Source organism: Heterocephalus glaber, unplaced genomic scaffold, assembly GCF_053883595.1.
Source record: "Heterocephalus glaber isolate CG9 unplaced genomic scaffold, H.glaber_assembly_v1.0 deba00001454, whole genome shotgun sequence".
NCBI classification, from domain to species: Eukaryota; Metazoa; Chordata; class Mammalia; order Rodentia; family Bathyergidae; genus Heterocephalus; species Heterocephalus glaber.
Window position 1 is genome coordinate 13,750,005 of NW_028258303.1, and position 27,317 is coordinate 13,777,321.

The 27,317-nt window shown below is 34.9% G+C and overlaps 1 protein-coding gene across 9 annotated transcripts in view; it reads right to left on the reverse strand.

The window, feature by feature from the left end:
• The window catches only part of Cnot6l (CCR4-NOT transcription complex subunit 6 like), a 127,735-nt gene that overhangs the window by 36,546 nt on the left and 63,872 nt on the right, over positions 1–27,317 (reverse strand). For all 9 annotated transcript variants that reach the window (XM_013073355.3, XM_087215875.1, XM_087215877.1 and 6 more), the window contains 3 exons: positions 18,873–18,962; positions 4,236–4,304; positions 528–685 (listed from right to left, as the gene is read on the reverse strand). In XM_013073355.3, the coding sequence (XP_012928809.1) occupies positions 528–685; positions 4,236–4,304; positions 18,873–18,962 (317 nt within the window). The remainder of the gene's footprint in view (positions 1–527; positions 686–4,235; positions 4,305–18,872; positions 18,963–27,317) is intronic.

A 27,317-nucleotide genomic window follows, 5' to 3' on the forward strand; every position in this document is an offset into this window, starting at 1 on the left:
GTTCAAATTTAAGAGATGGCTTATATATCACCTCTTGGCCTTTGGCTAAGATCAAGAGACGGCTTATAAAGTAAAGCAAAAATGTATACTTTTTTCTTTGTTCATCTTCCATTTTTTTCAGTGCTGGGGACTGAATCCAACTGTGGGCAACTGTGGCAAGCATTTCTTTTCCTGAACTCTTAATGAGTTAAATTTATATTCCCAAAAGACTGGATATCTTCTGCAGTTTCCTCTGTCAGCAATACCAATGATTTGTTCATGAGGTGAAATGTTAACATGGATAATGGGTAAAATTATTGTAACTTTGGAAAATCATGAATGTAAGTGCATGGCTGCACTCAGCAAAATAGTTCCACTGTGAAAAATCTCCTAAATGCTTATTAAAACTGTCCTTTTCTTTAGAGAGAGAAAGAAAATAATTCCTTTTGAGCTTTTCTTTGAATACAGGGTCTCTGCTAGAGGTAAGATATTCTATTATTTTTAAATTCACCTTTAAGTTAAAGACAACTTAATTTCTATAGTGTTACCTGAAGACTAATGATATCTGCGTCACAGTTAACAATTTCTTCCATAATTCCCTTTTTCCTGTATTCCCAGTTTAATGCCCAGGATGGGCAATAGCCATATAGCTGCCGGGTAGCGTATTTATCACATAACACATTGTAACACATAACCGTGAATGATGCTAAGAAGTGGGAGAGAAAACAACAAACAAAAGGGAAAAATTAGGCAACTTTTTCTAAAGCAGTTGTCATGTGTACACCAGCACAAACACACACATACACCCCACACAGTTACTCTAAGATTTTTGTTAAGATATATCTACTAAAACTTTATTGGACTCCCTCATACAAAAACTTAGTAGTCTGGAATTAGACTGTTCATATTTGAGATTTGAGAAAATTTAACAAATTAAAAAATTCAAAATTAAATCAAAGTACCAATGTTTATGTATTTAGGTTTTCATAGAAATGGAACAAAAAGTAAATTTTGGTTTCATTCTAATGAAAGGGCTCTAATCTCATTACTTATCAAAATATCCATACTTAACACTTTGGGGGGGGGGCAATTACTTCTCTGAACCATGAGAGTGTGAACTAACAAATTTTATTTCAAAGGAATCCTTTTTTTCCAATCAAATGTTCACTTCTGAAATAAAATTCTCATTTTAAAATGTCCTTGAACAATAAAAGGACTGTGGGCAAACTAACAGTCCAGAGAAGATGGTTTGTATCTTTATTACTCAAAGGTGTGCTCTAAGGCCCAGAACCATCAGGAATCCCCTGGAACTTACAAATGCAGAGTCTCTATCCCCATGAACACTTATGGAACAGAAGCTGCAGTTTAACAAAATCCTCCGGGAAATTCATATGTGCACACATGATTTTTATCAGTGATTCTCTATCACGGGTGCCCATTAGAATCACTTGAGGAAAAATAGACTGATACCAAGGGTGTGACTCCAGATTAATTAAATCAAAGTACTGTACTAGGTTTTGGGTAGTTTTTTTTCCCTACCTTAATTTTTTTATTACTACATGGTTGGTCCACATAATGATGGCATTCCTTGTGGGGAATATATGTAACACATCTTAATTCTTTTTTCAATCTCTTTCCCTCCCTCCGTTTCATGCTCTCCTTACCTTTTGCAAGAGATCTATGTCCTACTATCTTTTATTTTGTTCTTTATTTATACTGTACTTTGGGTTTCTCATATAAGAAAAAACCATGTAATATTTAAGATTGTGTGTTTGATTTATTTCACTCAAGGTATATCCATTTTCCTACAAACAAGTGTATCCTTCTTTATGGTACAGTAGTGCTCCATTGTGTATAAATACATTTTCTTTATCCATTCATCTGCTGATGGACATACAGGCTGGTTCCAAGAGTTAGCTATTATGAATTGTACTGCTACAAACATAGGTATACATGTATTACTGTAATGTGTCTTTACTTCTTTCAGGAAAATAAGTTCCAGGCATTTTTAAAACACACAGGTGATTACACTGAATAGACATGGTTGAGAATCATCTATTAAAACAAAATGTGAGGAATCAAATGTGAAGAAACACTTGATTTAAGTTGGTTCCATTTCAGATGATGGGAAAGATATTAAGAGAAACTCAATTCAGTGGTCTGCTAGGGACCTGTCTGGTGGTCATTGTGAAAACTGGGAGCTAAATTTCAGCTTGAGTTATTTGTATTTTCTGATTATCTTGGAACTGATCCAGAACCATTTCCAACCCAGTATATCATGAGAATCCTGAGTTTACTCTGCTTCTCTGGATCTGAAATGTCCTTTGGAAGTAAGACAAAGAAGCAAAACATTATTATTTGCTTCCGTCATACTATTTTCTAAGATTTTGTGAAGTGAGATTTTATAGAAAAGATTATCACTGTATATACAAAAATCTATCGGTACAATGCCTTCAACAGTGATGGCAAACATTTTAGAGCTTTCAATGACACAAATAGCCCACTGTAGTATGCGTGCCGTAGGTTCACCACCACTGGCCTACAATTTTTAAACAGAAGTAAAAACTAGCTAAGTTGCTGTTATCGTTACTCTTTTACTCCATTTCTATGTGTTACCTTTTTCATGACCTGGGCTTGATTCCTACACAGTTTACAGTGTTTGGCTATAAAAATCACTCTTAACCATCATTAGTTATTAAACACATCCCCCTATGCACCAGAAATAAAAAGCATCTTTATTATCTTTGTTAGTACTCAGAATCTACTTAAGGAAGCACCAAACGTCACAAGAAAAATCCTTAGTAGTTTTTCAATAAAGGAAACCATAAGAATGTATTTTGAAAATTCACCAACTAGTGCAAACTTTTTTGTTGTTCCTTTTAATAGAAATGCAGGTGTTCACTATTAAGAAAGCATTTCATCAAGATGATGCCTACTCATGTTAAAAAAAGGATTATTACGATCTAGAAAATGGTATTTTTAGTATCAGAAAGTGAATAGAGAATAACTAGGGAAAGTGAAGTACAAAATAAATCTACCTAACTCAAGGCTTTGCAGAAAACCTTAGGTATTCCTTTTTTAGACCATCAATGTGCACCCTGATAGGGGAAGTGCTATAAAACAATGACACAGTGCCTCTCATAACAGGCCAACACTATGGTTCTACAGTGTTGTAGTTTTAAAATTATTACTTCTGGTAGACATAAAACTGTTCTGTCTATTTCTCAGTTTTAAAATTATAAACAGAAACATGAAGAGGTTACAAGAGATACTTCCCAATACTATGACAAATGTTTTGTACCAAAACTTAACTTTTTATAAAAAGTCAAAAACAGAAGAGCTTTATATTGTACAAGGTGTATATAATAAATTCTGTGACTTAACCTTTAAAGGTTATTAAAGTAGCAATGCCCAGTGACTGATCTAACCTTCTACTAAAATAGTCTTCGTTTAATTTTAAAATGAAAATTATTTTAAGAAGAATTCCCAAATCTAAAATTTCTAATATGTAGCAAGAAGTCCTATAAATATCAAGCCATGATTAGTCACTACAAAAAGACAAATGTTTAAAAAAAGTCAAATGTTTATATTTTCTACATTATTACTGTTCTAGACATGCTAGATTATATTCTTAATTACTCAAGATATCCACCTTATCCATTTCTATAAACTTCAATTGGAGTATTTTGTTGCGAGCACTATTAACTTAACCTATTATTAATTATCAGTCCACCTCTCAAGAAAGATAAAGTACTAAAGTAGTTTGAATTTTTTATTTCAGAAGAAAATTATTACTCATTTTTATTAAATCACCCAATACCATATGGTAAGATGCCATTTGGAAAGCTGTATAGCAAGGAATGAACACATATATATTTGTTTTGTTTTGTTTTGTTGGTTTATTGAGACAGGTTCTCACCATGTAGTTCAGGCTGACTTTGAACTCACTAAGTAGCCCTGGCTGGCCTCGAATTTGCAGCAATTTTCCTGCCTCTGTCTCCCGAATGCTGGGATTACAGGCATGCACCACCATGCCAAGCCTAGCAAGGAAGAATTTTAAAACCATAAGGTGCACCCCTGTGAATACAAAATACTTGTACATCTCGCTATCAAAAGGTGGATTTTGTAAGTCTATCCATCAATATTTCCAAATTTACCTACCCAGAGAGTAAAATGAAAGCCTATTAATTTGTCATGGAGACAAATGGCATTTTAAATATATCTGAGAAAACTCAAGAAAGTATGAGAAAAAATACCTGATGGCAGAATTTGGTCTCGTTCTTTTAATGTAATCCATGGCCTCGGAGGAAGCTGCTCTGGATGAACTGAAAAAAATTTTGTAAACATCCATTAATTTTATGTGTTTCTAACATCAGTATCACTTCATTTATAATGTGAAATCAACCTGTTTTTTATCCAGCTACAGTGGCCCACAAACTGACTTAAAATCCAATAGTAAAATTTAGTGAGGACCAGGGATTTAGCTCAGTGGTTCCACCGCCTGCCCCTCAAGCACCAAGGACCCAAGTTCAATCCCTGGTACCAAAAAATAAAAATAAAATAAAATAAAATTTAGTGAAGATTTAGAAACCAAAGGACTTTTAAGAGTTATGTACAGAAGAAAAAACTACTATCTGAAAAGAACATTAAGAAACTCATTAATGCTATTTTTACTTTATGGTATTTATGAAAAGTAAAATCTTATGTCTTAATTACATATCTAAATTGTGTTGATCCAGTCTTGGGAAATCAAAGCTATGTGAAATCACAACATGCCGAATAATAAAACAGTCTAACATCTTTAATATAGAAATATATGTATATATGTATATATATATGAATATATGATAAAAACTGAAAATTCTAATGAGGCTTTTATTTCATGCTCTTATTTTCTCTTTTTATTATGTCAATATAAAGCAAGAAACAAGAATAAAACTAGGCTGTACAGAAAAAAAGGCACTGGTTAAACATTAATTGTTCAGACATGGTTATCAATACCATGAAACTAAATTACCAGATGAAAGAAAATTCACTAAGTTATGATTTAACTACCTCCTTTTCTCCTTCCTTTTAAAACTCTACACAATTACACAACAATAGCATTCATGTTTGCAGATATGCCCATGGTTTTAGTGGCTGAGCAATGTGTTTAAAGTAAAAATATTCCATTTTCATCCAACTCTGGACAGTTTGACCAAAGTAGCCTATACCTTAAAAAATATATCACTTCAATAACCATTTTGGTACTCCAAAAAGCTATTAAAACAACCACTTTTTGCAGAGTACAATAAATATTATTCTGTATAATCCCCATGTTACCAGGGGAAAAAAGTGAAAGTTATCTTATTATGACAAAATCATCCAGCTGGTTCAATATATTTAAACCTAGAAAATAATCATGCCTCCTAAGAGTACCTAACAAATTTATGGCAACTGTCTTAAAAATGGAAATATGCAAGTAAAATGAAGAACAAAAGACATTCTAGGTGTTGGGATTCTTACTACCAAAATCTAATTAGGTTAGCTTGAGTAAAAAACTCAGAAATCAAAAGATTTCTCAAAATAAAATGAGGAAGGTATTATTTTTAACTAATACATCACAGTGCATCAGTAAGTGAAATGCAGTGTTCACCAACAATATCCAAAGGGCCAAAAACATAAGAAATGATAATCTCCCCATTAACCAAGAGATTAAAATGATGAGACATTTTTTTAAACAAGTTGATCCAAAATTTTAAGGTTTAATAGTATCCTGGGTTGGTGTTGGTGAAAAGAAATAGCTACTTGTAGCCAGGTGGGGTGGCACACACCTGTAATCCCAGCTACTCAGGAGGCTGAGGCAGGAGGATCTCGAGTTTGAGGCCAGCCTGGGCAACTTAGCAAAGCCCTGTCTCAAAATAAAACAAGAAAGGGCTAGGGAGGGGTAAGGCACTTGCCTAGCATGCATAAAGACCTGAGTTCAATCCCCAGGTACCACATACACATAGAAAGCTACTCTCATGTACAGCTTCTAGGAATATAAATTAAAACAGCTATCTGGAAAACAACTAGCATCATCTTCTAAAACTTAGAAAGTCCATGGCCCTATGACTGAGCAACTGTATTTCTTGGGATCAGCCCTATTTGCTAAAGCAGCATTCAAATAGTACTCATGACACTATTGTTTATAATAGCAAAACAACGGTAAATGGCTAACACCCATAAGAAAATCTATTATATAGTTTAGAAAACAGGTATGTGTGTGTTAAACAGAAAAATATCCAAGAAATACTGCAGACTAACAGGAATTTTAAAACTATTAAATGTGATAATTTATTAGAATAATTTAAAACTACACACTAAAAGTAATTCTACAAAAAGTTCTCGTGGTACAATTTTTGTATGTAAGTAATTACCAGAAATCAATCCAGCTTATAAGTATAATTATATACATAAAGGAACTGGAATTAAAGGTCAAAAACAATTTTTTTAAGAAGGGGCCGGTGAGGCTTTAAGGATCTTAAAGGGGTAAAAAGAAGAATTTTAGCCCTAATAGGAATTTTAACATATTTTACAAGGAAGATCATATATTCATGTGAGACAAATATTTAATACCAATTTTTAAAGTTGGAACATAATCAATGATACAACAAACTAAAGAAACAGAGGTATATGGAACTACCACATAAAAATAAATATACTGGTGACCCAATCTGCCAAAAGCTGTACCTCCAGCAAAGCCCAAAACAACTACCGCAACTACCTCATCTCACCTCACACCAGCTGGCAGCAATGGGTCTGATGTGCCCATGGTGAGGGTTATCAACTTAGCTTAACTTAAACAGGGCAACTGTATTTAAAATTGCAAAATTAAAAAGGATCAAGAGATCAAGATGGCAGAAAGAAGCAGGCAGCTATCACAGCCTCTCTGTGACCCATAATGGAGACAGCTAGAAAAGTGCTACTGAAGAAGGAGAAAGAGAAGAGCTCCAGGAATCAAGAAAGAGCTGATAAGAAAAGGTAAAATCATGAAAACAGAAAGGCAGCATAGAAAAGAACAGAGGAGGATGCAAAGTCCACCCGAAACTGAGTCTGTAAGCACAAGATGAGGCCAGAGAGGGATGGCAGCCCCAGTGGTAAGCAACAGACCAGAATATTAGCTCAAGTAAAAACTGGGTTGTTATAAGCTGCAAATTTATTGCATATTTACCATGAAAGTGACTCCTTTCACATGGTAGGCTAGGTCTGGAGAAGAAATCTATCGTAGTATCTGCCATCCCTTGGAGTGGTATTACCAGGAGCCATTTGGATAGAGGGGCAGATTGTTTGAGACTGAGCTGCATCAGGGAACAGAAGTCACAGAACAAACACGTCAGGGTTCCTATGTACACCTTGCTGCAGTGACTGGCAGGAAGACAGCCAAAAAAGATAGTTGAAAGGTGGAGGGCTCATCATAGATGCCCTGAGAAGTTTGAGCAGTAGAGAGCTCAGGCTGTGGAAGGCAGAGATGGTTGGCAGTGCCTCTCTCCATGGTGAGGAGCCACGCCTACATGTGGTTTTTGGTGGGGGCTGAGTCCGAAAGCATCGGGATCAAGTGCAGCGGATTACTTAGTTCCCCTCACTGCCCCTTTACAGCACAGAAATCAATGGTCTCTTTGCTTGCCCCAAGTGCCAGTGTGTTCAAGGATACACTTCTGCTTAGACATTTGCCACATCCCAGAGTACATCCTAGGAGGAACCTCTGGAGCAAGTAGGGCAACTTAGCAGCTCACAAGCCCAAAGCCACTGAGGATAGCAGTGGTGCAGGGTGCATACAAGAACATATACATACTGTAAAAGTCTCTGGAATTACAACAGCCATAATGCATACAACATACCACTGAATGATCCCTCACAGAGGGTAAGTACAGGCCATACTCAGCTTTCACACAGAAATGGCCTATCTATCAAGTGGGTAGAAACAAAATAGGTCCTAGTTGCAACTCACTATCAAAGCAAAGATACCGGTGGACTCAAATACTGTAGGTCTGGAAAGAAACTTTACCTATTCAACTCCTTGGTGTAAAGGACTTTTTTGGATCCATATTTCTTTTTTCTTTACTTTTTTTCTCCTCTTTTTATTTTCTTCCTTTTTCCCTTTCTTTATCTTTTCTTTTCCTTCCTTGTTTTCCAAGACTTTTACATAATTTTATTTACTCTGTTCGTTAATTGGATCCATAGCTCACTTCTCTCTTCCTATCTTACTTTCCTTTTTTTTCTAAATTTTACTTCTTTCATTTTTCCTTTTCTCCAACCCCACTGTCATTACTATTACTTATTACTAACCTTTATGAATTTTCAGCATTTCAATTTATATTATTGATTTTTTCTATTGCTAATGATGGTATAGTTGTTGCTAATAATTGGTTTTTACTGCATGTCAATACCAGGTTTGTCTTTGTGTCATCATCACTCTGAGCAGTGATGGGGATGTGATGGGAATCACTCTCTCAAAACAAGGCTGTACACTAAGACCTTCACATAAAACTGGAAAATATTCATCCCAACTGATGCCCAAATCTCAGCACAGAAATATAAGTATAAAAAAATACACTATAACTCTTTCAAAGGTCCATAACTTGTCATAACTGAAAGAAAAAATACTGAAGTAGATGAAATGCCAAAGAACTCAAAAGACTGATTTTTAAAATAATCAATGATGCCAAAGATGATGCAAACAAGTGGCCTAATGAAGAAAGACAAAGCAGGCTATCAAGGACTAATTCAACAAACAGAGATTCTGAAAAAGAGTCAAACAGAAATCTTGGTAATGAAAAGTTCAATAAGCCAAATCAAAAATTCAGTTGAAAGCTTCACAAATAGGCTGGATCAAGCAGAAGACAGAATTTCAGAGCTTCAAGATAGCCATGAACTATCAAATTCAAGCACCAAGAAATTATAGACATAAGATCCAAGACCTGGGACATGGCTAAAAAACCAAACTTAGGAACCTGTTTTGGTGTAGAATAGGGTATCCAGGTTTAGACTAAGGGAACAGAAAACCTACTCAACAATCTACTCAACAAAATAACGAAAAACTCGCCCAAATTTTGGATAAAATATGAGTATCCAGAAACAGAACGCAGACTTCTGGATCACCTACAGCAACCCCAAAGGGAAACGAGATGGAACAATCTGATACTCAACCACCTGGACTCTCTGAACTGGCAACAAAAGAGGATATCAGAAAAATGAAATCAGAAATAATTACTCAGATAACAGCAAAGATTGTGCTCATGGTGCAAGACATGATTAATAAATCTAGAGAGGACACAGATAAAAAAATAGAGGATCTGAGGAACATGATGGAATCCCAACATAGGAAACAAATGGAATCCATAAAACAGATACAAACAGATTTCCAAGAGATCAAAAACTCCATCGAAAGTCTGCACAGCAGAATGAACCAATGTGAGGATAGAATTTCACATATAGAAGATAAGATTGCAATTAGTGACCAGGAAAAGAAAAATTGCTTTAAAATTGTAAGGGAACACAAGAAATCAATCCAGCAGCTGCTAGACAATGCAAAGAAGAATAACATAAGACTGATTGGAGTCAATGAAGAAACAGGAGAGAGTGCAGATGACATAAAAAAAACTGTTCACAGAAGTGATGGCAGAAAACTTCCCAAGGAGGGGAAAAGAACTTGACATACAGAGAAGTGAGGAATATAGGACTCCAGCTAGCCTTAATCAAAAAAAAATCTACACATAGGCATATAATAGTTAGGATTCCAGAAATCCAACAGAAGAACAAAATTCTACAAGCAGTGAGAGAAAAGAAACAAATCACATACAAAGGAAAGCCCATCAGAATCACAGCAGACTTCTCAATGCAAACCCTCAAGGCAAGAAGAGCTTGGAGTGATGTATTTCAAGCCCTAAAACAAAACACCCTCCAACCCAGATTGACGTACCCTGCAAAACTATCTTTCAAAATTGATGGAGAAATAAGATAATTTCATGACAAAGAGCACCTCAGGAACTTCATGAATACCAAACCAGCACTCCAAAAAATTTTAGACAATACCCTAGGAAAAGACAATGAGGATCACAACCCCAGGAAACCCAGCAGAATAAATCCATTGGGGATGACAAATTAAATGCAAAGGGGGAGAATCCAACAAAAAGAAAAAGTCATGACAAGGCTTTTAAAACTTTTAACTTCATCTCCCTAATGAGTGTATAATTCAATCTTATTATTGTACTGATTGGTATTTTTCTGATTCTACAGTTGCACACCATTCCTTGTGCTATACTGGCTATTTATCATCTTCTTACGTCTACATTTTAATTGGGTTGTCTATTAATGAGCTCTAAGAATTCTTTATATATTCTGCTCATAGGTTATATGCATTGTAGATATGGTCTGTTTAAGGACTTTTCATTTTAATGATGTCATTTAAAGTTCTAAATTTTGATGGAATCCCATTTACCAATTTTTTTCTTTTATACATCGTGTTTTTTGTATCCTAGGTAGTTCTTGCCTACCCTGAATTCATAAATATTTGCCCTTACAATTTCTTCTTAAAGTTTCATACTTTTAGGCTTTCTTATTTAGATTCATAGATCCCTTCAAGTTATTTTCATGTATGGAAAAAAAGGGTTGAGGTTAATTTTTTATATACGGATACCAGGTGTTCTAGTGTCGTTTGCTGAAAACACTATCTCTTCCTCAGCTCTTGAATTGAGTTTATATTCTATAAAATGATAATGTTACATAATCTTTCAAAACTCAATGTACCATGTGTGGTTCTATTTCTAGATTCTCTGTTTTATTCAAATGATCTATATGTCTTTCCTTACACCAACACTGCCTTGATTACTGTAGCTTTAGAAGAAGTCTTAAAATTAGGTACAAACGTCTTACAACACTGTTTTTGTTTTTAACTTTTCTAGGTCCTTTGTACTCCTACATAACTTTTAAATTTCAATATCCAATTCTTCATTTATAGCAAGTGTACACAGACCTGAATTTTTATATATACCTTGTGTTTTCTAATCCTGCTAAATTCAAGTACAAGTTCTAGGGGCTCCTAGAGATTTCTTAGTATTTTCTCTGTAGATGATCATTTCATCTACATATAAAGATTTTGCTTCTGCCGTGCCAATCCTATCCTAGTTGTGTCATTTTATTGCCAGACTAGATTGGTGGGGCCTAGGTTTCAAAGTTTAACAGACAGATAAAGAGTAAGCATATCTGCCCTTGTTCCCCACCTTAAGGAGAAAGTATTGTATCTTCTCCATTTATATAAGGCATTCTCGCTGAGTATGGAGTACATGTCTTTAATCTGTTGAGAAATTTCTATTCTACTTCTAGGCTCCTGATAGCTTTTACCATGAACAGCTGCAGAATTTAGTCCAATACTTTTTCTCCAACTAGTGATAGGATCATATGGCTTTCTCCTTTCCTCCGTTAAAATGATGACTTTTCGGGGTGGATCTTCCAATGCTGAACCAATACTGCCATTCCTATAACAAAACCACTTTCTACATCCTGCCAGTTCTGACTTCCAATCGTTTGTTTTGTTAAACAAATTTCTATCTATATTCATACTTTTTTCTTCTATTATCTTTATCCAGTTTTAGGATTAGCACAATGTTGAGTTCCTAAAATGAGGGGAGAAGTGTTCCTTCTTTTTTCTGCTTTAATTGTTTGATATAATTTATCAATTAAAATGTTTATGAGCCTGCTGTTGTCATATAGGTAGGTTTTCAAGCTAGGAATATACTTTCTTTAATAGGAGCTATTCAAATTTTGTATTTCCTCCAGAGTTAGTTTCATTGTCTTCCAAGGTACTTCTTAGAAGTTGTCAAATTTATTTCAAAACAGATTTTTGTAATATACTTTCTATATCCTTTTAAATTCTGTAAAATCTGTGGTAATGTCTCCTAGATCTTAATATTGTAATTTAAAAAATGTATAACTGATATTTTGTAACAGGAAGAAAAGGTCTAAAAGACCAGGGAAATTGGGAGGGGTAGGGGAAGGGAAAAAAGGGAAAGGAAAAAATATGAAAAGAGGAAAAAAATGGAAACAAGGTCTTTGCAAATAGGGAAGGGTGGAGGGGGTAAAGGGAGGGCAAGGGAAGGGGAAAAAAATAAGAACCAAGATACTCATGTAAAGGTACAAGATCCCAATAATGAATGCAACTGTATTTTATACCGAAAATGTACCAATAAACTTAATAGGAAAAAAAAAAAAAGAAGAAATAGAAGGCATTCAAAACACTAAATAGGCGTGACCAGAAGAGAACCTCCCCCCACGTCACATTATAGCTAACAGGTCAAAAGTACAAAACAAGGAAAAAATTCTGAAACCTACAAGAAAATCCCTTATAGAAGGGAACCCCTTGGAATAACTGCACATTTCTCTGCAGAAACTTCAAACATCAAGAGAGAATGAAACAATGTATTTTAAGCCCTGAAAGAAAATAACTGCCAACCTAGATTACTATATCCATCAAAATTGAAGGTGAAATAAAGACCTTACGAGATAAACACAAACTAAAGAAATTCATGACAACTAAACCAGGATTGCAGAAGATACTTTTTTTTTTTAAAGTCATACAAAGAAAGGAAGAGTAGATAATCTATTGAGAATCAGGAAATGAATCAATCAAAAAAATAACCAAATGACAGCAATTAGTATATAACTTTTTATAATAACTCTGAAAGGAAATGGTCTTAACTTTCCAATTAAAAGACACAGGCTGGGCCAGGGATTTAGCTCAGTGGTTTCGCTGCCTGCTGCGCAAGTGCAAGGACCCAAGTTCGATCCCCGGTACCCCAAAAAAAAAAAAAAAAAAAAAAAAGGCACAGGCTGGCAGATTGGAATAAAAAACAAAACCCAACACTTTGGATGCTTCCAAGAAACACAACCCACTAGCACTGACACAAGATGAAAGGATGGAAAACAATACTATTTGCAAATGGAATACAAAAACAAGCAGGATTAGTTATACTCATACTGTATCTGACAAAGCAAACATCAAGACAAAATTAGAAGAGATAAAGACCATTATGTTCTCTAAAACACAACATATTTTAGGCAATAAAGCAAGTCTTAAATACAGGGAAAAAACCAAACTGCTTCACACATCTTACCAGATGATATGGAAAATTAGTAGCAAGAAAAACTACAGAAATTATACAAACACATGGAGACTCAACAATTCACTTCTGAATGGGTCTCTTAAGAATTCAGGAGGAAAATTTATAAATTCCTAGAATCACATGAAAATGGGAATACAACATACCACAATCTGGAGGACACAGCAAAGGGAGATATGAGGGATGTTTATAGTGATGACAACTTACATAAAAAAATTAGACCTCTAATAAATAAATATGGATGCATCTCAAGGTCTTGGAAAAACAAGAAGCCAAAAACTACGCCCAATAGAAAAAAAAAGAAACAATAAGGATCTGGGATAAAATTAATGAGATACAGAATAAAAGAACAATACACAGGATCAATGATACAAAGAGTTGGTTCTTTCAATAAACAAGATTCATAAACTTTTACCTTAACTAGCCAAAAGAAAGAAAAGACCCAGATCAATACAATTAGAAATGAAAAGGGAGATGTTACAACAGACACCGCTGAAATCTATTAAGTCCAAGGCCTTTGTTAAGCTACAACCTTATCCCTCTTTGTGTTGTGTTCTGTTTTCTGAGACAAAGTTTCACTAAATTGCCCAGGCTGGATTTGAACTGTTATCCTCCTGCCTTAGCCTCCCAGAGTACTAGGATTATAAGTGTGCACCACCATACCAGGCTGATAACATTAATTTTTTAAAAAGCAGAAATGCCTATGTGATATCAGATACAGTAGATTTCAGAGTAAAGAAAGTACTTGAAACACAGAATATCATTACATAATGATAGAAATTATCAATCCACAAAAACATAGCAATCCTCAGTACGTATGTACCAATTAATAGAGCTTCAAAATACCTCAAATAAAATATAACAAAACTCAAAGAGAAATAAATACACAACTATATTTGGGGTTTTCAATACCCCAATACGACCAGATAAGACAACTAGGTAAGAAATTAGAAAAGATACAGAACTGAACATCAACTGTATCATCTAATTTATATGTACAGGTTATTTGACCCCACAACTGGAGAAAATACATGTTTTTCAAGAGCCCAAAGAACATTCTCCAAGTCAAACAATATACTAAATCATAATACGAACTGTTTTAAAATAAATGAAATAATGCAAAATTTGCTTTCTAACTGGTCCCAAACTAAAATCAAACAAGAAATGAAGAGAAAGACAACAGGAAAAGTTTACAAACCTTGTAAATTACATAATATACATCTAAATAATCTACTGGTCAAAGTGGAAGTCACAAAGAAAAAAAAATACACTGAACTGAATGAAAATGAGAAAAAAAAAACCCAAAACTTGTGAGGTGCATCTAAAGAAGTATGGAGAGGGGAATTTATAATCTGATATGATTACAATAAAGAAGATAAAGCCAAGTGTGGTGGTGCAAGCTTATAAATCCTGCACTCTGGGAGGGTGAGACCAGAAGATCAGAAGTTCAACCCCAGCCTGAGCTACTTAGTGACTGAGCAAGACTCTTACTCAAAATAAAAATGTCTGAGGATGTAATTCAATGCAAAGGCCCTGGGTCCAATCCCCAAAACAATTAATCAGTAAATAAATAAATGAATAAATAGAGGAAAGAGCTCCATGCATGCATGGATGGATGGATGGATGGATGGATGGAAAAAATCTCAAAAAAATGAATTCCTACTTCAAATTAGAGAAAGAATAAACTAAACCAAGCAGAGGAAGGAAATAAAAAGATATAAAAATAAATTAATTAAAAACAACAGAACAGAAAAGACACAATGCAAATTCAAAGCAAGGGGGAACTCATGTAGCTTCCCCACTACCACCATTTAGTTATACTAGTATCAAAATAAATTTTAAAGAAAAGAGCAATGCAATGACAAAAGGTTTTAATAACCAGGAACACATGAAAATACACCCTTAACATTTATAATTAAAAGGCTGAAAAAACAGAAGAAGCAAGTATATAATGAAAAAGGGGAGATATTAATATAGGTCCTCAAGTAATGAGTAAAAATCAAAGTAACCATTAAATATACTAAAATACATTCAAATAATGTAACTGACAAAACGCTGGTATACGCAGAATTCCCTATCTCTATTACACAACTATAGAAGGCATATTCTTTTCAAGTACATGTTTAACATTTACAAAAAGTAAGAATGTGCTGAGTAACACATTTTAAAAATATAAATCAATCAAAGTTCACAATCACTCTGAAACTAAGCTAGAAATCTTTGACAAAGAAAACTAGAATTCCTCTGAAAATAAAGAAATAAACTTCTACATAATTCATAGGACAAAAAAGAAATGATAAAGACTATTAGAAAATATGCTGAACTACATGATGATAAGACTACAAATTAAAACTATAGAGTATAGCTAAAAGCCATGTTTTATGTTTTTTCCGGTACCAGGGATAGAACTCAGGACCTTGCGCTTGCAATCCAGGCACAGTGTCACTGAGCTAAATCCCCGGCCCTAAAGACCATGTTTAGGGACAGGTTTATAAATGAATATTTTGGAGAAAAGTGACAATTTAGATTTCATATTAAGTTAGAAAAATAGCAAATAAACCCTAAAGAAAGCAGAATAAAGATTATTATTATTAATGGTACTGAAAATGACACTATAATAAAGAGAACCAATGAAGCCAAAAGTTGGTTCCTTTTTTGTTTTGAAAGAAAATATTAATGAATACCTGAGGGCATGACTTTCTATGAGGTACAGAGGCAACACAAATAAATTAATATCTCAAATGAAAAAGTGACTTCACTAAATTTCCCTTGAACGTTTAAACTTTATATCAATAAATTTGAAGATTTAGATAAAATGTGCAAATTTCCAGACAACACAACTTTCAGAAACTGATAAAATGAGAATGAGACTACTCCTACAGTTAAAGAAATTAAATCAGTAATTAAAAACTTCCTATAATGAAACCTCAGGGCCAGATATAGTCTCTGAGATATATAAGAAAGAAAAAGCACTTATCTTAAACTCTTCCAAATAACAGAATTCTCAACTAATTTTATGAAGCCAGTATAGCTTTAACATTAAAGCTTGACAAGAAAAATGAAGAAAGGAAATTACTAGCCAATCTGACTCATACTTACAAATACAAACAATCCTAAGTATAATATTACTAATGTAACCCTAGGGATATATAAAAAAGTTTATAATATACTACAACCTATTTAGTTTTATTCCAGGAATAAAAGGTGATATAACACATTAAAAAAAAGTCAATACAGTTATATCAGGATAAAATTATATGCTTATATAATTATATGCTCAGTAGAGAACAGGCATTTAATAAAATTCAACACCTACTCATTCAAAAGTTCTCCTATGGGCTGGGGATTTAGCTCAGTGGTTCTGCCACCGGCCTCGCAAGCACAAGGTCCTGAGTTCGATCCCCAGTACCAAAAAAAAAAAAAAAAATTCTCTTAGCTGAGCCGGGAGTGGTGGCACACACCTATAATCCCAGCACTTAGGAGGCAGGAAGATTGATCTGAGTTGAGGACAGCTTGGGCTACACATAGGGAGTTCAAAAACTTAAATGAAACTACAGACTGCAAAATAAATGGCAGAACCAGGCTCAATGTTGTATACATGTCATTTCGTCCAATGCAATCTATTTGGAGAGAGGAGAGATTTGAAAACTTAATTCTCAAAATTTAATAAAAATACAAGGTAAAAGAAATCACTTGGACAAAACTTTCCAAGATTAGTTGCAATCATATCAAAGGAGAAGATTTACTCTACAGGAGCTCAAGTTTTACAGAGCTATCATAATTAAAGACTGTTACATTTCCCAAAAGACTAGCAGAAACCAGGTGTTGTGGCACACTCTTATGACCCCAGCAACTGGGGAGGTGAAGAAGGAGGATTGCAAGTTTGAGGCCAACACGGGCAACTCAGTGAAAATCTGTCCCAAATTTTTAAAAAAAAAGAGAGAGAAAAAAAACTAATGGAAGAGAACAGAGAACTCAGAAAAAGACCCACCCATATAGTGACACTTGATTTATGGCAAAGAACTGAAAAACAGGCATGGTGATGCATGTCTGTAAACCCAACTACTCAGGAGGCTTAGGAAAATCACAAGTTTGAGATCAAACTAAGGGCCAGAAATGTAGTTCAGCACTCACCGGGTTCAATCCCCAGTACCACCAAAACTGGTCTCATCAATAAATGACTCAGGATCAATACTATATGTATATGGAAAAGTCATTAAAATTAAATTTAGCTCTTACTTTACACAAAGATCAATTCTAGTAAGTTTATGGTGCTATTTCTATGTAATAATATAGGACACATTAATGTGGTATGAAAAAATTCTTAAAGAGGAAGGACATCATTAAGTTGTAGTAAAAGTTCTTTTCATCAAAAGACAAGCACAAGAAAAATAGCATAGGAAAAGATATGCAACATACATACCACTAAAGAGCTTATATCTAAAACACATATCTTACTTGCACACTCAATTTAAATGGCTATATCTATACAAACAAGAGAGATATTTTAATGCAAACTGGAAATAGCATGCACATATTATGTGTAGATTAAACTTTCATATATTCCCATTTCTTTACTAAAAGATCTCTGTAATAAATTTACTAATTTCTCTTTTATCAATCAACTTTAAGTCTTTTAGCCAAAAACATTTTAGATGATATTAAATGTTTTTTCCTTGTTGTAAATCTTACTTTTCTTGTATGAGAGGAAAGGTCTCTTTCATGACAGAGAGAAATTCAAAGAGTATAGCCAAAACATTGTGACAAGGGCCCCTTTATAGAAGCATGAAGCCAAGCTCTTTCAAAATACTGTATCTTAAAGACATTACACCAACAAAAATATCTGCAGTATCTCCACACTTTTACATATATTTTGAAAGCCAAAGCAACAATAACAAAAAATATATTTAAGTAAAATATTTAATACCCAACTTGCATTTGGAACACAACCATTTCAGTCTCATAACTCTTGGGTTAATATAAAATCATGCTTGCAAAATTTCCACAAATGCACAATGAATGAATCAAACTTCACATGCTTCTTGATTTACATTGGTGTTATGTACTGGTTATCATTAAGCTGCAAATACCCTAAGTCAAAAATGCATTTAGTACCTCTAACCTACCAAACACCATAGCCTAGTCCAGTCTATTAGCCTACAAGCAAACAAAATCATTTAACAAAAAGTCTATTTAAAATAAAGTGTTGACTACTCATATACTTACCAAATACTGTACTGAAAATGAAAAACAGAATGGTTGCATGGTTGTGCTTTCACACAAAAAGTGGAAAAACTTTAAGTTAAACAACCCTACATCTAGTGTCTATAGTCATTTCATTTGTTTTTTTAAAAAAGTATAAAGTGTATAGGTTCCAAATAATCTGCACCAAATTCAAACAGCTAATAACTATACATCTTTGTGACCAGGAGCAAGACAATCTTAGATTCATAGCTCCAACATCAACTAGCTGTATGTAAATGAATAATCTGTGAATCTCTAAATTCGCATCTGTGAAATATAAGTACAAATCTGTACAACTTAGGTTCTTAGAAAAACTAAACAAGATAATATAATGAAAAGTCCTAATATATTGTTTAATAAACAGAAAACAATCAGTATATGAAAAGAATGCTCTGCTATCATGGGGTATACTAAAAGCAAAAATGCCAAACATAAGCAGTTATAAAAGCAACTTGTGATATAGTGGTCAATAATAGTATCTGTAGAGTTTACTACTTGGTCATTACTAGTTACCTGCAAGATTGTCAAGCATGAAATTCAGTAGCTTTCGGGTTCCATCTGGGTCCTGGTATAAGTTGAGAATATCCTGTGACAAAGGATTGCCTAAAAGATAAAAATAAAACCCATAAGATTTGTAATTGAAAGACAAGACAAAAATGTATACTGTGAAGCAAAATACTAATTTTCTAAATTGATTCTACTCTATTTATTACTGACATTTAAAGATATTATATTAATTTTAAGAAGCACACTGGAGGCTGGATAAAGAAAATGTGGGTTTTTTTATAAAATGGAATACTACTCAGCCATAAAGAATGAGAAATTAGAGATATTTATAGCTAAATGGATGCACATTGAGGCCATACTCTTATGTGAAATAAATAAGACACACATGTGTAAATACCGAATAGTTTCTCTGGTGTGAGAAACTGAAAGTGTAAATAAGAATCAAAATGTATAATAGATAAATGTGAAATAGGAAGAAAAGGTCTAAAGGGGAAAGGGAAGTGGAAGGGGTAGGGAAAAGGAAAGAAGGGAAAGGAATAAATATGAGAAAAGGAAAAAAATGGAAACAAAGTTTTGTAAATAGGGAGGGGTGGAGGGGTTGAATAGAGGACAGGGGATGGGGAAAAAAATAAGAACCAAGATATATTATGTAAAGGTATAAATTCCCAATACTGAATGTCAGGATACTGTACACCTAAAATGTACCAATAAAATTAATGAAAACAAAATTTTTAAAGAAACACTTTAAAATAGTCATAAAAAATAACTTCAAAGTTTTTCCCCCAGATTTTCATTACTTATATTATGAACCTAGAATTTGGGCTCATCAAACACACACACACACACACACACAAATACATACGAATTAATCTCAGTCAATTCTGAAGCAACCCTATAGGCTGGACATTTATCTTTGAAGACAGGTTTCTAACTGAAAGGCAAACACACTGAACAAGAAAGAATGTGTGATATCATAAAGAAGAGATCATCTTAGAACATTTTACTACATATGAGGAAAAGGAAAATATTTCAAGTGAAAACAAAACCTGTTGCCAAATGAGTTAGTGAATTGTGGGAAGAAAATAAGAATTTTATGCCCATAAATTCAACAACTTACAAAAAATGGACAAATTCCTTGAAATACAGAAACTACCAAAGCCTACTCAAGAGGAAATGGATTTAAAAGGTCAGTAAAAATGGCAGAGTAAGGACCTTCAAACATTTGCCACTCCATAAGAGCAAAAACAAACAAAAAAACCAAAACCTGATAAAAAAAATTCTGTCAAAAATCACCTGCAAAGCACAGAATAATGACATTTCATCAACCACAGACTGCATAATAATGGTAGTCCCGTATGATTAAAATTACTGAAAGTATTATTCATGTGTTTATAGTAATGCTGGGTAAAACCTACTGTGTTGCCAACTTATAGCATTAAAAGTATACATCAGATAATATAGTGATGATTGAAACATATAAAAGTATACAGCACATACAATTATATACAGCGCATGACATTTGTAATAATTATTATTTTAATAAACAAGTATACTACTGGTCTTTTTATTTACTATCCTATACTCTATCATGAACATACTCTATTTCAGAACATACTACTCTAAAACATTATGCCCTGTTAATGACAGCAGCAGCTTTACACATCTCATGTTTACTATGCCTCTTGATTACATCAAGAGGCCATGTTGAGCTATTGACCTATACTATTCACGTTTGTGTAAGTACATTCTTTGATGGGTCACAAAATGATGAAATTGCCTAACAACACATTTCTCAAAATATATCCCTCTTTAAGCAACGCATGACTGTATCTGAGGGTTCTGAAATTCCCAGGAAAGATTTAAGAAAAAATCTAGACTCTTGTTAAGAATAATCACTTGTAGAGTTTTTACTTGTGATTTCACATTGCCAGGGCAGCTCTGCAGCCCGCAAAACAACCGAAACCAAGCTGGAACTCTTTCAAAGCCTCATTCCCAATGAATAATCATTATCTGACCTGGGTGGTGACTCTCTGACTCTTATCCAATGCTCAAAGAGTTCACCTCAGAGCAGGAGGCTGAAGGAAGGAATGTCTGAAGAAACCATCACAGGCAAATGTTTATACTGAGGCAATGTGTGTGATTTAACAGCTGGGACAAATAAGAGTTGAACCAAAAACCTTAAAATTAAAAGCTTGGGAATGAGGTGTCTATAGGGACTCTGAAAATATTTGCCATATTTCTGGCAAATTAGAACACTATACATACAGAAAGTGTCATGCACTGTTTGGGAAAGACCTAAAAATAGTGTTATCTCTCACTTCTATTTGACCTTGAAGCTATGCCCAAGCAGGAAATGAAGGTTAAGGGAGAGTTGTAAACTTCCTGGCTTAGTATTGGAGGTGTGCCCCAAACACACAGTCACTTGGCAAAGAGTAGGAGATTTACTGGTTCCAGGCATTAAAGGAAATCTGTCTAATCATTAGCTGACCGCTAAACTAAGGAGAAACTTCAGGGGCCATATACGAAGAACACAGAATTAGTTCTGTAATCAATGAACAAAAACTAGAAGCAGCAACAAATAAGCATGGAATGGATTGCAGTTCTGATTTCAGAGCTGTCACATTTACTTAAAATGTGTCATTCTCAAGAAAAAAAACTAAGAAACATACAAAGAAATGATAAAGTATGTGAAATGGGGGGAGGGGGTCAATAAAAACTACCCGAGGATAGGTACTCAACTTTAAATTTAAATCAGCTATTTAAAATACAAACAGGTCATGGACTTTGGAGGGTTCAAGTTAACAATTTTTCAACTTTATGATAATTCAAAAACAACATGCAAGCAGGGCAAGATTGCACATACCTATAATCCTCAGCACTGGGAGGCTGAGTCAGGAGGATTGAAAGTTTGAGCCTAGTTTGGGCAACTAAGACCTTGTTTCAAAGGGGCGGGGGGAGTGATGCTGGGGATGTAGCACAGTGTGAAGGCCCAAGGTTCAATCCCCAGTACTGTGCCCCTCCCCCCCAAAGGAGAGAAAATGGCAGAGTGAAAACTGGCACATTTCACAGCCTCTCTTGGACCTGGAATCCAGACACTTGCAAAACTTAGTAAAGAGAAAAGGAAAAAGTGGTCTGGGAATCCGGAAACAGTGACAAGAAAACTAGATATTACAGAGAAACTAAAGACAACCCAGAAAGAAAGAACAAAGCACTCTGAAACACTAATGTGGCCTCCCAGGCACAGGGTCCACAAAGTAAGGCCTGAGAAGGTTACCAGCCTCGGGGGAAAAACTACAAACTGGCAGAGCTAACTTCAAGAAAAGCCCATCATTGTTGTGAGCTACAAATACAGCATAGGGTTTTACCCAGAAAGTTACTCCAAGTGACTCCTGCATGGCAGGTTAGAGCTGAAGAAGACATACAAGGCCAGCCAGCCATTCGGGGAGTGATTAATTAAAGAGTCATTTGGGGAAGGGTTAAATGTTTAAAACTGGGCTACTTTGGAAATCAGAAGTTACAGAACAACTACACTTTAGGATTTCTGGAGCCACCCTACCAGTGACTGCATGGGAGTTGGCAACAGGAGGCAGCTGCAGAGACGGGGAGGCTAGTCATAGAACCCCCGTAGAAATTTAAGCAGCAGTGAGCTCAGGTCAAAAAGGACACAGTGCTCCTACTCTCTGCAGAGAGAAGACAAGCTGGTCACAAATGGTTTTCTGAGGGGGTTGGGTCTAAAAATCATGACACTGTAAGTCCAGGGAACTGCTTCACTTGCCCTCTCACTACCTACAACCAGTACAGAACATGGTGCTGTTTGCTTTCCCCACCTGAAAACATTACCAGGGATATGCCTGACCTCCAATGGTTACACACCCTGGGGATATATGGACCCAGAGCCCTCTGGAGTAGAGGGAAAAGGGGGCTCTGGTAGTTTCCACACCCCAAATGTATAAGGAGACAAGTGCCTCGAATAGGGGGCACCAGGAGCACATCACACGCTCAAAGGGCACAGAGGCAGGCAGAGATAGCAACATGGGGCACACAGAGGGGGATGGACATGAAAGCCCCTGAGATGAATATAGCCCTAGGGCAGAAACCATATCATTCATTGGCCCCTCACAGCAGGAAAGGCAGAGTAGGACTCAGTATACACACACTCACACACACACACACACACACACACACACAAAATGGGCAAAGAAACAAAATAGGCCTTAGTTGTGACTCATTATTCTTCTCCCATATATGGATTCCAACAAAATGGCCCCTGGAAGGAAATCACTCATCCGAAAAGACAGAGGAATTTTGGGGACTCAATCAGTTTTTTTATTCCTCCTTTCTTTCTTTTGCTATTTTATGCTTTTCCATATTTTTCTTTTTGTTCTTTTTTTACTTTTACCTAATTCTACTTTTTCTTCTTCAAACTATTATTTCACTTTTTTCTCCTGCTTCCAATCTTCCTTTTCTCAAATGTCACTTCTTTTATTTTCCACTTTCTATATCCCTTCTTTTTCATTAGTATTCCAATTAAGCTTCATTGATTTTTTTAACCATTGAGATGATTAAATGCTCTTACTGCTGAACTCTTTTCTATTGCTAATGGTGGTATAGTTGTTGAATTTAGTAGACATTTACTGTATGTCAATATTGACTCTTTGTATCTATATCATCATAAATGTTTTCTGTTGATAAGGGTGGTACAAGTATAGCTTTTATTGGTTTGTATATGTCAGATTTATCTCTGACTCTATTATTATTACCCATTTCTTTCCTATTGCAAATAGAGGAGTAGTTGCTGCTATTGTTTTTTTCTGCATGCCAATATGTATATGATCTGTCTTTGTGTAATCAATATTACTGTGGTTCATCTTCTCTCTTTATGGTGGCTAGACCCACAAATATTACACTGAGTATGCTGAAGAGGAATATAAATATAAAAACAACTCAAAACAATGACACATCACACGGAGACAGATTGTAACCAAAGAGATCTAAACAAATGAATTTTTGGATTCTTTTCTCTATCTCTGTGAAATATGCTGTTGGAATTTCAATTGGGATTGCATTGAAGCTATGTAACAGTTTTGGAAGTATGTTCATTTTCACTATATTGGTTCTTTCTACCCAAGAACAAGGGATGTCTTTGCATTTTCTGATATCCTCTTTGATTTCTTTTTTCAGAGTGCTGTAGTTTTCAGAGTACAGGTCTTTTACTTCCTTTGTTAGATTGATTCCTAGATATTTCTCTTTTGGGAGATGCTATTGTGAAAGGAACTGTTTCCCCAATTTCTCTCTCAGTGAGTATGTTCTTCCTGTACAAGAAGGCTACTGATTTTTGAGGGTTGACCTTGTATCCAGCTACTCTACTGAATTTGGTTATTAAGTTTAGAAGTCTTTTGGTGGAGTTTCTGGGATCTTCTATATAGAGTATCATTTCATCCTCAAAGAATGACAATTTAACTTCATTTCCTACCTTTATTCTTTTTCTTTCTCTTGTCTAATTGCTATGGCTAATGTTTCCAGAACTATAATGAACAGGAATAGAGATAGTGGGAATCCTTGTCATGTTCCTGATATTAGCACAAAAGATTTCAGTTTCTGACCATTTACTATGATGTTGGTTGTTGGTTTTTTGTAGATGGCTTTTATCAGGTTGAGATAAAGACCATCTATTCCAATTTTCTGTAGAGTTTTTATCATGAATTGGTGTTGGATTGTGTCAAATACTTTTTCTGCATCAATTGAGATGATATGGTTTGTCCTTGACTCTGATAATACGGTGTATGACATTGATTGATTAATGTATGTTGAACCATCCTTGCTTCCCTGGGATGAATCCCACTTGGTCAGAGTGTATGATGTTCTCGATGATAATGATGATGATGATGATGATGATGATGATGATGATGATGATGATGATAGCAAAAGCAATTCTAGGCAACCAAGACAAGGCAGGGGGTACCACAACCCCAACTTGAAACTATACTACAAAGCTACTGTGATAAAACAGCATGGTACTGGCAAAGAAACAGACCAAGGATCAATGGAACAGATTAGAAGATATAGGAAAATCTCCAGACATGCTCAACTACCTCATCTTTGACAAGGGAGACAAACACCCTCACTGGAGAAAAGATTGCCTCTTTAATAAATGGTGCTGGAAGGACTGGGTTTCAACTTGCCCAAGATTAAAAGTAGACCCATATCTCTCACCATGCACTAAACTAAAATGGAAATGGATCAAAGATCTAAATATTAAAACAGAAACACTAAACCTGCTAGAAGATAGGTTAGGTAGAACTCTTGAAGACACTGGTGTAGGAAAAGACTTTATGAACAAAACCTCAGTTACATGGGAACTAGCACAAAGAAGCCAAGAACTGGGACCTCATCTTATTAAAATGCTTCCACATAGCAAGAGAAACCAGCAACAGAGTGAAGAGACAACCCACAATGGGGGAAAAACTTTTAACAGCTGTTCCTCAGACAAAGGACTACTACCTAGAATATATAAAGAACTTAAAAAAATCAACCCCCTAATTTAAAGACCCAATCCAAAAATGGGCATGTGAAATGAACAGACATTTTTCAGACAAAGAAGTAGAAACAGCAAATAAACATATAAAAAAACAGCATCACTGGTCATTCAAGAGATACAAATGAAAAGAACACTGAGATTCCACCTCACCCCAGAAAGAATGGCTGCTATCAAGAAATCAAGCAATAATAAATGGTTGGGGGGTGGGGAAAAGGGCTGTGGGGAAAAGAAACCCTCATTCACTGTTGGTGGGCATGCAGACTGGTGCAACTACTGTGGAAATTTAGGATTAGAAGTTCCTTTTGACCCAGCTATTCCCCTACTGGGTATCTATCCTCTCAAAAGAATTAAAAGCATCATACCACAGTGATATATGTACACCCATGTTTATAGCGGCACAGCTTGTAATAGCTAAATCTGGAAAACAAACCAAATGCCCCTCAACTGGTGACTGGATAAAGAACATGTGGGTTTTTTTAAATATAAAATGGAGTATTACTCAGCCATAAATAATGATAAACTACAGACAATTATAGCTAAATGGATGCACATTGAGGCCATACGCTTAAGTGAAATAAATTGGCCACACATGTGTAAATACCAAATTGTTTCTCTGGTGTGAGAAACTGAAAGTGTAAATGAGGGCCAAAATATATAACAAATAATGTGAACTAGGAAGCCAAGGTTCAAGGGAAGGGGAAGTAGGGGGGATGGGGGAAAGCAAAAGAAGGGAAAGAAAAGTAATAAGGAAAAAATAGAAACAAATTTTTGTTAATAGGAAGGGATGAAAGGAAGGGAAGGGGAATGGGAAAAAATAAGAACTAAGATATATCATGTACAGGTACAAATTCCCAATGATGAATATGATCATACTGTATATCTAAAATGTACCAATAAAGTTAATTTTTTTAAAAAAGAGAAAAATCTACACAGTAGGGACAGAGTTTCTCTACCCTAACAGATCTTCAACTTGAAGCACAAAAACAATAGAAATATCAGCAAGCAAGGCAATAAGATGCCTCCGAAAACTCTTACCCCTCACTCCCTCAAAGGCTGATGTTCCAGACAATGAAGGCAAGGATGTTACAGGCAAAGAACTGAAAAAACAATGGTTAAAATGTTTGAACAGCTCAAAGAAGAAACATCTAGGCAATTTCATAAGATGTTTAGTGAACTTAAAGAGGATTTTACTAAACAGAGAAAATATTTTGCTAACAAATGTTCAACAAGCTTAGAAAAAGAAAGAATAAGTTGACTGAGCTAAGACAATACAAGATATGAAAAGAAAGCAAGGAGAAATATAAGATATAAAAAATTCAATAAAAAGTATACTAGCAGATTTGACTAATATGAAGGCAGGGTGTCAGAACTGAAGACAAAGTGGATGTAGAAGATCATAAACTCAATGATAGCCTAAAAACAAAGACACCATGCAATCTAGTTCTAATAGCTGCTAGACAACTCAAAAAAAAAAAAAGCAGAATTTTAAGAATGAAGGAAAAATTAGAAGATATTCAAAAAGTAAAAAAAAATTATAAGGAAACTTTCTGGATCTAGGGAAAGAATTAAATATTCAAGTACAAGAGGCATAAAGAACCTCAAATAGCCATGACCAGACAGAACCTCTCAATGACACATTATGATCAAAATTCCACAAATTCAACAAAAGGAGAGAATACTAAATGCTGTTAGAGAAAAGCATCAAGTAACCTAAAAGCATCAAGTAACCTAGAAAAGCATCAAGTATATCAGAATAACTATGGATTTTCAACACAAAACATGTTCACACTAGGGGGTATAATTCATATGTTTCATTGCCAGGTAGCTCCGATTTGAATTTGATTATTTCCACCAACTTGAACCACTGGTGTGGTACATCCATGACTATCCCATCCGGCAGCTTGTTCTACTTC